This window comes from Taudactylus pleione, unplaced genomic scaffold (genome assembly GCF_031769625.1).
Source record: "Taudactylus pleione unplaced genomic scaffold, aTauple2 ptg001724l, whole genome shotgun sequence".
NCBI classification, from domain to species: Eukaryota; Metazoa; Chordata; class Amphibia; order Anura; family Myobatrachidae; genus Taudactylus; species Taudactylus pleione.
In genome coordinates, this window is record NW_028286121.1 from 957,850 (window position 1) to 972,994 (window position 15,145).

Here is a 15,145-nt window from a genome sequence, read left to right on the forward strand (position 1 = left end):
ACCGGCGATGTTATCGCCGATTTTTTGGCGATATTATCGCACCTGCGATAATTAATTACCGATTTTTCATTGAAAAATGGAGAAAACTTTTCTCCATTTTGAGAAATGAAGAAAAATTAGCAAAATCCCTATTTTGGGGTAAAAGTGTGGGGATTTCTTTCAGAACACTTTGGACAGCCCCACTAATGATACTTTAGCGATTTTTTTATTCTGTAAGTTGCGTAGTTTCTCAAAAAACGACCACTGAAATTTCGGTCAAAATATATTTTTCTTTTTTTTCATGACAAATGCGTTTCATGTATTGGGGCTGGTATTTTGGATGGTCATAAGGATACGTCAAGTGTTTTAAACAACGCACCTGGCTGGCGCAGGCAATTTTTTTGCGGTTTTAAAAAAAACTACGGTACCTGCGCCAGCCACGTGCGATGAATAAAAATCTTGTTGCATCCTTACGCATTTTTCACGAAACAATAATACTTTTTGACCGAAATTTCAGCGATCGTTTTTTCTCCAAAGTACGCAACTTACGAAATGTTTTTTTTTGCTAAAGTATCATTAGGGGGGCTGTCCAAAGGGTTCTCAAAGAAATCCCCACATTTTTTTATTTTTTTTATAAACTCTTTTTCTTGAGCAAATCACAAAGAAAACAGTACATTCCAATATTCAAAAAAATAAGGTGCAGCACATAACATAGTTTTATAATGGAAACTGTACTATTTCAGAACAATAATATAATCTAATAGAAGATTTTCTCGTTATAAGAAAATAAAGAAAATAGATGCAAGAAAAAAAACTTGCAGCAACGGCGTGGCAAACCGTTTAAGAATAGAGGAAAGAAAGAGAGAAAAGGAGAAGAAAGACAAAGGAGAGTAAAAGAAAAAGAGGATGGGTGGACTCCGTATGGAGTCACTCTTTTACAATCTAAACATAATAAAGAAAAAAATATAAAAGGAAAATTTAGTTGTTAAATGGGGAAGTAACATTCTGGTATGTCAGCCAAGGGGACCAGATTTTATCAAAGGTTTTGGATGTATTACGTAATAAAGCTGTCATGTATTCCATCTTGTATATATACCAGATACGTGATAATATTGCCTGCATTGGAGAGGGGTAAGGATTTTTCCAGTCCGCTGCAATTTGACAAGTCATAACAGATACTATGTGTCGGAATAACCTATTCTGAGACCGGGACAGAGAAGGCAGACTCAAGGGAAGTAGAAAATGCTGAGGGTCATAGGGAATCGTAATCTCAAAAAGGTGCGAGAGGAGATCAATAACCTCCTGCCAAATACTAGCTAATTTGGGACAAGACCACCAGATGTGTAAAAAGCTGCCCTCTCCACTGCAACCCCTCCAGCATCTATCTGAAGCATCGGGAAACATTACTTGCAGCCGCGATGGAACATAATACCATCGGTAAAGCAGTTTATAAATATTTTCCTTAATTTTTACGCAAATAGAACTGGTGGCAGCGTTGTCCCAGATCTCCGTCCAATCCTCAGCATCTATAGAGTGTCCCAAATCTCGTTCCCACGCTAACTCATGAGGGTCCCGATTGGAGCTTACTTCCCCTAGTAAGGAGTAAATAGTCGAAATAAGACCTCTAGTGGGGGGTCGTCTCCAACATAAGGACTCAAAAGAAGTCAAAGATCTGCTAATCAGAGTCGAGCTAATTTTGGAATGGAAGTGTCTAATTTGTAGGAACCTAAAAAATTCTTTGGATGGAACTGCCACTCTATCCCGGATTTCAGAAAATTGGGGAAAATTAGTATCTATAGTAATATCATTCACATAATAAATATTGCTCGAAGACCAGGCTGTAAAAGATGATTTGCATAGTCCAGGAGGAAAAATTGGATTATGAAGTAGTGGTATCAAAGGGGACGGGGCTGGAGCTAACTTAAAACATCTATTGGCTAAATCCCAAACTGCTAAAGAGCGAGAGATTACTGGGTGAGAAGAAACCGTCCGGGGGCGATGAATCTTAGATAGCCACAAGAGGGAGGATACAGTGGCCAGTCCCAGCTCCTCGGCCTCAATAGCCACCCAGACCTTTCCTGCAGAGAAGTTACACCACTGAGCACAATGAGAGAGCTGCGCAGTGTAATAATATTTTTTTAAATCGGGAATACCCAGCCCCCCACCCCTAGAAGGCCGCTGAAGCAACTTTAGTCTAATCCTCGGGCGTTTCCGGTTCCATATGAAATATGAGGTTTGGTACTGGAGGAATTTGAAAACGTATGGAGGGATGTAGATCGGAAGGGTCTGAAATAAATACAAGAGCCGAGGGAGAACGCTCATCTTAACTGAATGTATTCTACCTATCCAAGAAATAAAATAGTTGGACCAGTCATGCAGATCAGACTTAACACAATCTAGAAGGCGGGGAAAATTTGCCTGAAACAGCTGATGATGGTGATAAGTTAAGAAAACACCAAGATATTTAATCTTTTTTTTATACCAGGTACAAGGAAGCAAGGCCTCTAGGTTTGCTTTAGGGTAACAGGGATATAGAAATCAAGAACTTCAGTCATGGTGACATTAATTTTATAACCCGAATGTTGGGAATATGAATTTATTTCCTCTAAAAGTGAATTTAGGGATTGGGCTGGGTCAGTGAGAGAAACTAAAATATCGTCGGCATATAATGCTATTTTATATTCAGAGGGGCCCGTGGATATTCCCGAGATAGCTCTATTACACCGGATCCTTGCCGCCAAGGGTTCCATAATAAGAGCAAATATTAAGGGAGAGAGGGGACAACCCTGCCGAGTACCGTTAGTGATCCCAAAACTGGCGGAGTAGACACCATTAACCGAAACTCGTGCTGTGGGGGAACGGTAAAGTGCTGCAACGCCATCTAAAAATTTGCCTGAAAAACCCATTTTGTCTAGGACAGCAAATATGAAGGGCCAGGAAATGCGGTCGAAGGCCTTCTCCGCGTCTAGAGCTAAAATCAGAGAAGGAAGTTTCCTTTTATGAATAGAGTGTATCAGGTCAATGGCCCGTCTAGTGTTGTCCGATGCCTGACGTCCAGGTATAAACCCGACCTGATACGGATGTATCAAATAAGAGAGCAAAGGAGCTAACCGAGTCGCTAAGATTAAATTTTCAGGTCGACGTTTAATAATGAAATCGGTCTATAGTTAATACAATGAGTAGGATCACGATCAGGTTTAGGAATCACTACAATGTCGTCCCAAGTTGTATCAGGAGCAAAAGAAGCACCCTCCAAAATGTCATTAAATAGAGATGTAAGATGTGGGGCAAGATCCTTTGTAAACAGTTTATAATATTGGGCTGTAAACCCATCAGGGCCTGGGGCAGCAGAGGAACGTATTGATCTAATAGCAGCTATTGTTTCTTCATCTGAGATACGGTCATTGAGCATAGATAGTTGGGATTCTGAGAGCCTGGGTAGGGAAGTAGAGGACAAATATGAGCCCCCTCGGCTCCAGCAGAAGTGGGATAGGAAGAATCTGATAAATTATAAAGGGAACTATAAAAGGTTCGAAAGTCCTCAGCCATAACTTCAGGATCATAGGTAAAAGAACCAGAAGACGGAGAGTGTAATTTGTCTATCGCACCTAATGCTTGTCTGCGACGCAGTTTATTGGCTAATAAAGAATCGATTTTGTCAGATTTGTCATAAAAGCGTTGACGAAGTTTTTGCAAAATAAGCGCAGCACGGTGAGACAGAAGGGCATTAAGCTGACCTCGTAGTTTCTCAATTTGGGTTAGCACGGAGGCGCTAGGGGATGTTTTATGTTGAATCAATAGTACTGAGATTTGTGACTCAAGGGACTGAATTTCTTGTGCAGCCGCTTTCCTAACCGCTGAGGTTTTAGAAATGAGAAAACCCCGTATAGTAGCCTTATGGGCTTCCCAGAGGACACTAGAGGTAATATCAGGAGAGGTATTCTCCTCAAAGTAGCGGGTCATTGCTAATTTTATTTCTAGCAGAGCGGGGGGATGTTGTAAAAGGGAGTCATCAAGACGCCAGTTACGCTTTCCACGAGGAGAGCGATGTACATCTAAAAGAATATAAACACCTGCATGGTCTGTCCATGTAAAGGGGGAAATACCAGCTTCCGTAACTAGGGAGGTAATAGTGGAGGAAATGTGGATCATATCTATCCTGGAATAATGTTGGTGTGGAGCTGAAAAATGAGTATAGTCCTTGCTGTGAGGATGTTTAAGACGCCAGGTATCACAAAGGCCATAATGTTTAAGGGAAGCCAGGAGAGTACGAGAAGCCCTAGGAAGAGACATCCCAGAGGAGTTTGAAGGTGGGTTCGATCTGTCTAACAGGGGGTCAATAATGGTGTTGAAATCCCCACACAGAATAATATGGCCCTGCGCAACTCTGCTAATACGCCTGAACAAAGAATCAAAGAATTGGGGCTGGTCTTGATTAGGAGCGTACACTGACACCAGAGTGAAAATCTCAGTACGGAGAGTACCGATCACTATAAGAAATCGACCCTCTGGGTCTGTCACAGTTTTAATGTGGACAAAAGGGATATTACGCCTAATTAAAATGGCTACCCCACGTTTTTTACAATTCGCTGAAGCAAAGAAGGTCTGGGCAAACCACCTACCTCGGAGCTGAGAGTGCGGGCCCATAAGATGCGTCTCTTGCAAAAATGCAACATCGGCTTTCTCCCTCCTACAAGCCCCCATGAGAATGGTACGTTTCTTAGGAGAATTAAGTCCGTTTACATTAATGGATAACAATTTAAGAGACATGGAAGAAGATATAAAGAAGTGCTACAGACATAACACACACATATAATAAATCAAAAAATTTGGTCCAAATAGAGCCACCCTTAGGGACAGAAAGAGAAAAAAAGGGGGAAGAAAAACAGAAGAGAGCCACAGAGAAAAAAAGGCACACAAAAAAAGAAAGAAACAGAGAACCCATTTGGGTAACAACCCTGGTAAATTGGGTCCAAAGCTAGGACCGCAATAATATCAATCAACATAACATTAATAAAAAATATTAAAGGGAGCATGGGGGGTAGTGAAAGGACCATACATTAGAATCAGGACTGCCTGGACCCTTAAATATAAGATCAGCTATAACCAAATCAAACAAAAATCCCTGTAATACAGGGATCATAAACCTGTGTCAATATATAGGGAAAGAAAAAAAAAAAAAGGGAGGGGGGGGAAAGAAACATTATCTAAACATCGTAATATTCATACACATAATAACTACGTTTGTCGCAGAGAACCAAGAGGGCAGGACTTTTCCTCCCAGCAAACTTCAAAAAAAACATTGTAGGGAGCTCAAACCCTATTATAAAAAGAATATACACCAGGGAGTGACGAAACAGTTCAAGTGGGGTCACAGTCCTTAGTATGGTGTCGGGACACCCTGGTCCAGTCCGGTGAAGGAGGTTGGGAGCGTTGAGGTTTGGAAGAGGGAGCAGCAGTTACCGGATCTGAAGTCGGCGTCGGAAGATTAAGCTTGGCTAATAAATCTAGACCTTGAGTAAGGGTCTTGACACTATGCACAGTGTTGTTTGCTGAAACCTGAAGCATAAAGGGGAATCCCCAGCGATATCGGATTTGATGCTGCCGTAGAATCTTAGTGACTGGCTGAAGATCCCGCCGCTTCTGAATAGTAGAGGGAGCCAGGTCCTGGAAGATTTGTAACTGCATATCTTGGAATGGTATCACTGGAGAGTCTCGAGTAGCTAACAAGATCCGCTCCTTTGAACGAAAATAGTGCAGGCGAACTATGACGTCTCTAGGAGGTTGAGTAGGAGAGCTCTTCGCTCGGAGTGCTCTATGGGCTCTATCACACAAACAATCTTCAATTGTAAGAGCTGGGACTAAGTGTTGAAAAAAGTCCTTTAGAAATGATGGTAAGGAGGGACCAAGGACTGATTCTGCTATATCACGGATACGTAAATTGTTGCGACGAGATCGATTCTCTTGGTCCTCTTGTCTTTCTTTGAGTGTCTCCACCTCGTCATGAAGTCTAGAGAGTTTTTTATCAAGACGGATTTGGGAACGGCATAAGTCGTCCGATTTAGATTCCAGCGCATCCGTTCTGTTGCCAAGGGATGTCAGTTCTGATTTAAATTCCGTTATAGCTTTTGACAGTTCTTGCTTGAAAGCAGTCTGAACTCCCTCCAACAAACCAGTCATAACCGCCTGAATTTGAGGATCAATACCAGCTTCGGATGAGCATGGGGAGGAGGGGGATTCTGGGGGTAGTGACGAACTCTGAGAACCCTTGGATTTAGATCCGAAGAAATTCGTAGAGGATGGTGGAGGTTTCTTACCTCTCTGCGACATAGTGATATAATAGTAATAAAAATTAAAGAGAACTATGGTATGAAAAGTGAGACACAGGGCTCTGCAAGAATAATCCAGGCAAGTTGGGTGACAATATTAAACGAACATCTTTAACTCCAGAGATGCACCATCCAGGAGAATCTTGACCTCAGACAAAAGAGTGTGGGAGGCTGACAGAAAATATAATAGCAAATGGAGGTACACTGATTGTGGCTGCAATTGGATTTTGATGTAATTATCACAAAAGACCACAGGAGGGAGCCAGCGTAGAGTAGTTGGCAAATGTCTACCAGCACAAAAAATAAAAAATGTCAGGGCAAGAGCAAGCTAGATAGCTGAGTTGGATTAAACCTGTTAGGCTAGAGAAAATGAGCTGGGTATATACAGGTAGTTATGCGGCAGCTCCAAACACAGAGAGGCATATATACACTTTCCTTACAATATATGTGGAGCACAGCACAACACCAGCAAAAATAGACTCAGTGTTTATTGGGTACAAAGAAGAGAAACACTGCAGAGTAGCAGCTATATGGCAGGAGCTGATCTGCAGGCTTGAACCTGCAGGGGTTAAAGCTTTAGCTCATAGGTTGGCAGCCTTTTAGCGGCTGAAATATAGAAGAGGGGCCAGGGAGCCACCTGCACTGTGGATGCACCCAGGCTGCGTCTGTACAGCCAGGGATATATGACAGGACAGAGCAGAGCTGTGTACTTAGCTTCTGGAGCGGGCACCGGCTCCCTCACCGCCTCCAGGCTGAGCAGGGGATTTCAAGATGGCGGCGGGCGCTCCCTTTCTGCTGACTCCAGCCAGCGCCAGACGCCCATACAGGTCCAGATGGAGGGCAAACGGATGGGTCCCTCTGGATGCCTCCGCAGCCGCGTCAACCCGGGGGATCTCAACAGAGGAAAGTCGCGATTCCGGCGGACTCGCGATCCGCGATCCGCCACAGAAGTTTAGGTCCCGGCTTCAAGGGGGAAAAATAGGCCACAGCCTGCAGGAAGGTAGGAGACCTTCCCCGGCTCCGTAGCTCTACCCCCGCGATGTCTACTGAAGCTGGGCTGTGACAGGGAGCTCGCAGGGGACACTGAGGCCAAGTTCAGCCAGGCAAAGGAGGTATTTTAATGCCTCTCTGCCGGGAGCCCCTAGCATGCACGGCTTTCCTAGAAGGCTGTCAAGCCACGCCCCCGAAATCCCCACATTTTTTACCCCAAAATAGGGGTTTTTCAATTTTTTTTTCGCCTGCCCTAGACAGGAGAAATGCTTTCTCTACTATTTAGGCCAAAAGTTGTCCGTTTATTTGCCGTCGTTGGCGAAATCAGCTGCATAATCGACCGATCGGGGGTTCATCGGTCGACCGATTTTTGCCAACGACGATAATATCGCGGGTGTGATAATATCACCGGTACTTGAATCTGGCCCTAAGTGAGAGAATTAGAGCCTGATTCAGACCCGTTCGCTATCTGCGTACGCTCGCTAGATGCGTATGCAAATTTATCAAAGTGACACCACGGGAAGCGAACGCTCGCCAAGGCATAAGCATGCCCACCATGTCTTATCGAGCGGCCACTTTGTGTATGCGTACGCCCAATCGCACAGGCAGAGCCGCCCACCAGCACCACATCATCTCCAGGAAGTATATTAAAACACTGGTACATCGAGCACCATCGGAGGCAAACGCAGTGCTTGAGGTAGCTTTATCCTACCGCAATCATTGTGAGGAAATCAGTGTAAAAAAAGGCAAGTGACGTGTGCTATGACGCTGCCTGTTAATTATGCACGCCTCTAAAACGGCGTTGAAACACTCAGGCACGCCTGCGTTCGTATCTCCAACCCCCCATTATTAGTGTCCTACCCCTGTTACCACCCACAAACGGCCTCTCCTGTCACTCATTACCCTGGGCTGCCTTTGCTGGGCGAGTGAGAGGGTAGCGATCGCAGTGTGTAGTTCGCGCACGCGCAGAACGAAGCGTGCGCATGCACGTAAACAGAACATAGGGCCGCTTGCAAACGCACAGCGCAATCAAGCGGCTCTGAATCAGGCCCTTAGTCCCCTATTGTGCCAGTGAATAACTTGACATATTAGTCAGTTACATGTTCTATTCATACAATGTATCTTTTAGTAGCGGTGTACTTGGTCTGCAGCAGTAGGTGGTTCTTGTCAAAGTAACAAAGTGCCATGAATGGCAGGACCCAAGGTTTCCCAGCAGAACATTTCCCCGAGCATCACACTGCCACCGCCAGCTTGCCTCATTCCCATAGTGCGTCCTGGTGCCATCTCTTCCCCCAGGTAATAGACAGACACGCACCCGGCCGTCCACATGATTCATCAGACCAGGACACCTACTTCCATTGCTCCATGGTGCTGCCCAGTGTAGGTGCATTCAGCGGTGGACAGCGGTCGGGAAGGATCTGATAGGTGTATGGCTGCACAGCTCCATAAGCAGCAAGCTGCGATGTACTGTGTTCTGACACCTTCCTATCATAGCCAGCATTACCCCTTTCCAGCAGTTTGTGCTATAGTCGTTCCTCTGGGGGATTGGACCAGGTGGGCTAGCCTTCACTCCCTATGTGCATCAGTGGGCCTTGGGCACCTATAACCCTGTCACTGGTACACTGGTTGTCCTTCCTTGGACCACTTTTGGTAGGTACTAACCACTGCATACCGGGAACACCCCACAAGACCTGTTGTTTTGGAGGGGATGCGGTCAATATCCTGACCGTGGAGATTACGGCGGTCAGAATGCCGATACCGGATTTCCCAACATTAGTCAGAATACTGGCACCAGCCTCCCGACCGCTGGAATCCCGAAGGTAAGTAGTGGGGTTGGGTTTAGGGTGCGAACGCCGGCATTCCGTACATACGGTATATATATATATATATACACACATACACACACACACACACACATATATATATATATATATATACACACATATATATATATACACACATACAGTCAGGTCCATAAATATTGGGACATTGACCGAATTTTCAGATTTTGGCCTCTATTCACCACCACAATGGTTTTGAAATGAAACAAACAAGATGTGCTTTACCTGCAGACTTTCAGATTTAATTTGAGGGTAATTACATCCAAATCGGGTGAACGGTGTAGGAATTACAACGGTTTCAATATGTGCCTCTCACTTTTTAAGGGGCCAAAAGTAATGGGACTATCAACTCAAAAGCTATTTCATGGACAGGTGTGGGCTATTCCCTCGTTACTTCATTATCAATTAAGCAGGTAAAAGGTCTGGAGTTGATTCTAGGTGTGACATTTGCATTTGGAATCAGTTGATGTCGACTCTCAATATGAGATCCAAAGAGCTGTCACTATCAGTGAAGCAAGCCATCATTAGGCTGAAAAATCAAAACAAACCCATCAGAGAGAGAGCAAAAACATTAGGTGTGGCCAAATCAACTGTTTGGAACATTCTTAAAAAGAAAGAACGCACCGGAGAGATCAGCAACACCGGAAGACCACGGAAAACAACTGTAGTGGATGACAGAAGAATTATTTCCCTGGTGAAGAAAAACCCCTTCACAACAGTTGGCCAAATCAAGAACACTCTCCAGGAGGTAGCTGTATATGTGTCAAAGTCAACAATCAAGAGAAGACTTCACAAGAGTGAATATAGAGGGTTCACCACAAGATGCAAACCATTGGTGAGCCACAAAAACAGGAAGACCACATTACAGTTTGCCAAACAACATCTAAAAAAGCCATTACAGTTCTGAAACAACATCCTATGGACAGATGAGACAAAGATCAACTTGTACCAGAGTGATGGGAAGAGAAGAGTACGGAGAAGGAAATGAACTGCTCATGATCCAAAACATACCACCTCATCAGTGAAGCATGGTGGTGGTAGTTTCATGGCGTGGGAATGTATGGCTGCCAATGGAACTGGTTCCCTTGTATTTATTGATGATGTGACTGCTGACAAAAGCAGCAGAATGAATTCTGAAGTGTTTCGGGCAATATTATATGCTCATATTCAGTCAAATGCTTCAGAACCTATTGGACGGCGCTTCACAGTGCAGATGGACAATGACCCGAAGCATACTGCAAAAGCAACCAAAGAGTTTTTTAAGGCTAAAAAGTGGAATGTTATGCAATGGCCAAGTCAATCCCCTGACCTGAATCCAATTGAGCATGCATTTCACTTGATGAAGACAAAACTGAAGGGAAAATGCCCCCAGAACAAGCAGGAACTGAAGACATTTGCAGTAGAGGCCTGGCAGAGCATCACCAGGGATGAAACCCAGCGTCTGGTGATGTCTATGTGTTCCAGACTTCAGGCTGTAATTGCCTGCAAAGGATTTGCAACAAAGTATTAAAAAGTGAAAGTTAGATTTAGGATTGTTTAGTTTGTCTCATTACTTTTGGCCCCTTAAAAAGTGGGAGGCACATATAGAAACCATTCTAATTCCTACACCGTTCACCTGATTTGGATGTAATTACCCTCAAATTAAATCTGAAAGTCTGCAGTTAAATCACATCTTGTTTGTTTCATTTCAAAGCCATTGTGGTGGTGAATAGAGGCCAAAATATGAAAATTCTGTCAATGTCCCAATATTTATGGACCTGACTATATATATATATATATATATATATATATATATATATATATACACACACACACATATATATACACATATATATATATACATATATATATATATATATACACATACAAATATACATGTAAAGACATATATGTATATACAGAAAATAAATACACACAATCCATCACATACTGCTTTTTCTTCATTATAAAATATAAATATTCTGCTCTCTGTTAGTGATCTGCCGGAGACACCAGGATTATAGCGGAACTAAACGTGAAACTTATTTTTATTGCGACATAGAAGAAAAGCACCAGCAGGATCTCATCGCACCCTGTAGTATGAGGCGCCGGGCCCTACAGCCTGCCTTTTCCTATGTGTGCAGCGGTGGCCGGTGTCACATAGAGCGATGGAAAGGACTGCACCCTTCACTCCTAGGAGACGAGGGCAAGGATTATAGATACGTCCAGGTTCCCACAGAAAACCACTACGGGGTTCATGTCTTTAAGCCGCTTCTGTCACTGGGATGTCTTGATCTGGTGCTTCCTGTTTCCCAAAGGTAACACACGGCACGTGCAGATGGAAGAAACAAGAGGAGGTTAATTAATTAAATAATAATAATAATAATAATAATAATAATAATAATAAAAAAAACACTGAATCCAAACAATAAAAAAAATATTAATATGAGCTCAAAAGATCAAATAGCACTGAATAAATAGCACAGCCAATTATACTCCCTGTAACAGCACTGTCCATGGTCATAAAGTAATGAATAGTGCTGTTGTTACATAGGAGACTGCAAGAAATGTTATCACAGTTGATTTGTAAGGTACAAGCCGCGGTGCTACGCAGCACCAGGCAGTGGGGAAAACAGGGACATACAAGGTAGACAAAATATATGTAGACATGAAAAGAAAGGGTGAGGAGGGCCCTGCTCACGAGAGAGAGTATGATGTCATTGGAATAGAGCCCAATTCATACAAAGGGAGCAGGCGCGGCTGAGGGTGGAGATTGGGACAGCTGTAGGGAGATCTGTCTTGCTGCAGTATTTAGGATGCAAAGAAGCGGGTATACATGGATTAAGGAAATACCAGGCAGGAGGAGGTTACACTAGTCCAGGAGGGAGATGATGAGAGAATGGGGAAGTGAGTTTTAAAACAGATCACACAAGAAAGTACTTTGGGGGGCGATTCAGACCCGGACGCAATACAGCCGTCAGGGGCAGGGTATGCAAATTCTGCGATCGCACGGCCAGGCATAAGGACGCCAACTATGTCTTAGAGAGCGACGGCAGAGTGAGCGCACGCCGGTGTAAAGATGCCCACCTTTCTCTCTTAGCACACGTCATCTCCAGGAAGTGTATGATTAATCAGAACCATCGAGAGCCATCGGAGCTGCTCGCAGCCCTTGAGGTAGACCCTACCCCACTGCAAGCACTGCGATCACTGCAGGCTGAAATACAACCAAGTGACGAGTACAATGACGCCTCCATGCTAATTATGCACACCCATAAAACGCAGTTTTGACGCCCAGACACGCCTGCATTCACAGCACCACTCCCCCGTTCACAAGCACCTTCCCCTGTTACCACCCACAAACGGCGCTATCTGTCACTCAAAGTAGCGCTCAGTCTGTATACTACGAGCGCACAATTCCCGGACGCAGTGAGTGGCTCACACATATTTGCGCATGCGCAGACGGGGGCGACAATCGCCCGTAGTGAGCGATCGCGGCTTAGCGTCCGGGTGTGAATCAGGCCCTTTGTCTTTGCTGGACTGCTCTGTAATCATGCTTGTCACCACTAGTACCACTCATAACCTCTAGGTGTCGCTATTTTTTAAGGCCATCAATGAAGTTGTTTAGTCAGTGACTAAAAGCTGCTCATGGATAACATAATATAAAAAAGGGAAACATTACATTATAAAAACATCAACACTTGTCCAAGATTTATATTTTCTTCATAAGACTTGAAAGAAAATACTATATAATATATACATATAATGACAACTGAACACCTGTCGTTATATCATACCCAGTGTCTTTTCTTACACACAATATTGTACTTTGTGACGGCTACTCTTGAAGTGGAAAAAAGAGACCAATGTGTAAACCCAAAGTCACTGACTTGATGGACAGACAAATCAGCTGCGTCTCTACAAAAGCTGCTTCTCTCAGAAGAGATGGCCGCCAATGTCCATGGCCCAGGCCCCAGAGTGGCTGATGGGTAATGCAGTCTGACCAGTGGTATTAGTACAAACCCTTCTCAGTAGAGGTCTCACCGCACTGACCTGAGCTTGTTCTCCCTGCTTCTGAGTCACAATGGCGTCTACTGGCAGAAGTCCTTCAATTCCAGTGTCTAAGGAGATGGAACATTATTATTACATGTGGTATATAAGCGGGTATGTACAGATGTGGGGTGAGGGATATGGTGGTAAATGCAGATGTGACTGCAAAGGGCACGATAGAGATTTAAGGGAGGCAGAGATACACAGGGGATGGTCCCATACAGGTGAGAAGGAGGTTACACAGGGGAGGTGCCCATACAGGGGAGAGGGAGGAGGAGACAGAGGGGGAGCTTACACAGGGGAGGTGCCCATACAGGGGAGAGGGAGGAGGAGACAGAGGAGGAGCTTACACAGGGGAGGTGCCCATACAGGGGAGAGGGAGGGAGGAGAAGGATACACAGAGGAGGAGGTTACACAGGGGAGGTGCCCATACAGGGGATAGGGAGGAGGAGCATTCACAAGGGAGGGGCACATACAGGGCAGAGGGATGGAAGGAGGGGCACATGCAGAGGAGAGGGATGGAAGGAGGGGCACATGCAGAGGAGAGGGACGGAAGGAGGGGCACATGCAGAGGAGAGGGATGGAAGGAGGGGCACATGCAGAGGAGAGGGATGGAAGGAGGGGCACATGCAGGGGAGAGGGATCGAAGGAGGGGCACATGTAGGGGAGATGGATGGATGGAGGGGCACATGCAGAGCAGAGGGATGGATGAGAGGCACATGCAGAGCAGAGGGATGGATGAGAGGCACATGCAGGGGAGAGGGATGGATGAGAGGCACATGCAGGGGAGAGGGATGGATGAGAGGCACATGCAGGGGAGAGGGATGGAAGGAGGGGCACATGCAGAGGAGAGGGATGGAAGGAGGGGCACATGTAGGGGAGAGGGATGGAAGAAGGGGCACATGTAGGGGAGACGGATGGAAGGAGGGGCACATGTAGAGGAGAAGGATGGAAGGAGGGGCACATGTAGGGGAGAGGGATGGAAGGAGGGGCACATGTAGGGGAGAGGGATGGAAGGAGGGGAACATGTAGGGGGGAGGGATGGAAGGAGGGGCACATGTAGGGGAGAGGGATGGGAGGGGCACATGCAGGGGAGAGGGATGGAAGGAGGGGCACATGTAGGGGAGAGGGATGGAAGGAGGGGCACATGTAGGGGAGAGGGATGGAAGGAGGGGCACATGTAGGGGGGAGGGATGGAAGGAGGGGCACATGTAGGGGAGAGGGATGGGAGGGGCACATGCAGGGGAGAGGGATGGAAGGAGGGGCACATGCAGAGGAGAGGGATGGAAGGAGGGGCACATGCAGAGGAGAGGGATGGAAGGAGGGGCACATGTAGGGGAGAGGGATGGAAGGAGGGGCACATGCAGGGGAGAGGGATCGAAGGAGGGGCACATGTAGGGGAGATGGATGGATGGAGGGGCACATGCAGAGCAGAGGGATGGATGAGAGGCACATGCAGAGCAGAGGGATGGATGAGAGGCACATGCAGGGGAGAGGGATGGATGAGAGGCACATGCAGGGGAGAGGGATGGATGAGAGGCACATGCAGGGGAGAGGGATGGAAGGGGCACATGCAGAGGAGAGGGATGGAAGGAGGGGCACATGTAGGGGAGAGGGATGGAAGAAGGGGCACATGTAGGGGAGACGGATGGAAGGAGGGGCACATGTAGGGGAGAGGGATGGAAGGAGGGGCACATGTAGGGGAGAGGGATGGAAGGAGGGGCACATGTAGGGGAGAGGGATGGAAGGAGGGGCACATGCAGGGGAGAGGGATGGAAGGAGGGGCACATGCAGAGGAGAGGGATGGAAGGAGGGGCACATGCAGAGGAGAGGGATGGAAGGAGGGGCACATGTAGGGGAGAGGGATGGAAGGAGGGGCACATGCAGGAGAGAGGGATGGAAGGAGGGGCACATGTAGAGGAGAGGGATGGAAGGAGGGGCACATGCAGGGGAGAGGGATGGAAGGAGGGGCACATGTAG

General features: G+C 45.9%; 1 protein-coding gene across 3 annotated transcripts in view; it reads right to left on the minus strand.

The window, feature by feature from the left end:
- Positions 1 to 11,178: 11,178 nt before the first annotated feature.
- LOC148439525 (uncharacterized) overlaps positions 11,179 to 15,145 on the minus strand; it is a 41,756-nt gene continuing 37,789 nt past the window's right edge. For all 3 annotated transcript variants that reach the window (XM_088464644.1, XM_088464646.1, XM_088464645.1), the window contains 2 exons: positions 13,169 to 13,236; positions 11,179 to 11,423 (listed from right to left, as the gene is read on the minus strand). In XM_088464644.1, coding sequence (XP_088320770.1) covers positions 11,382 to 11,423; positions 13,169 to 13,236 — 110 coding nt within the window. In that variant the 3' untranslated portion in view covers positions 11,179 to 11,381. The remainder of the gene's footprint in view (positions 11,424 to 13,168; positions 13,237 to 15,145) is intronic.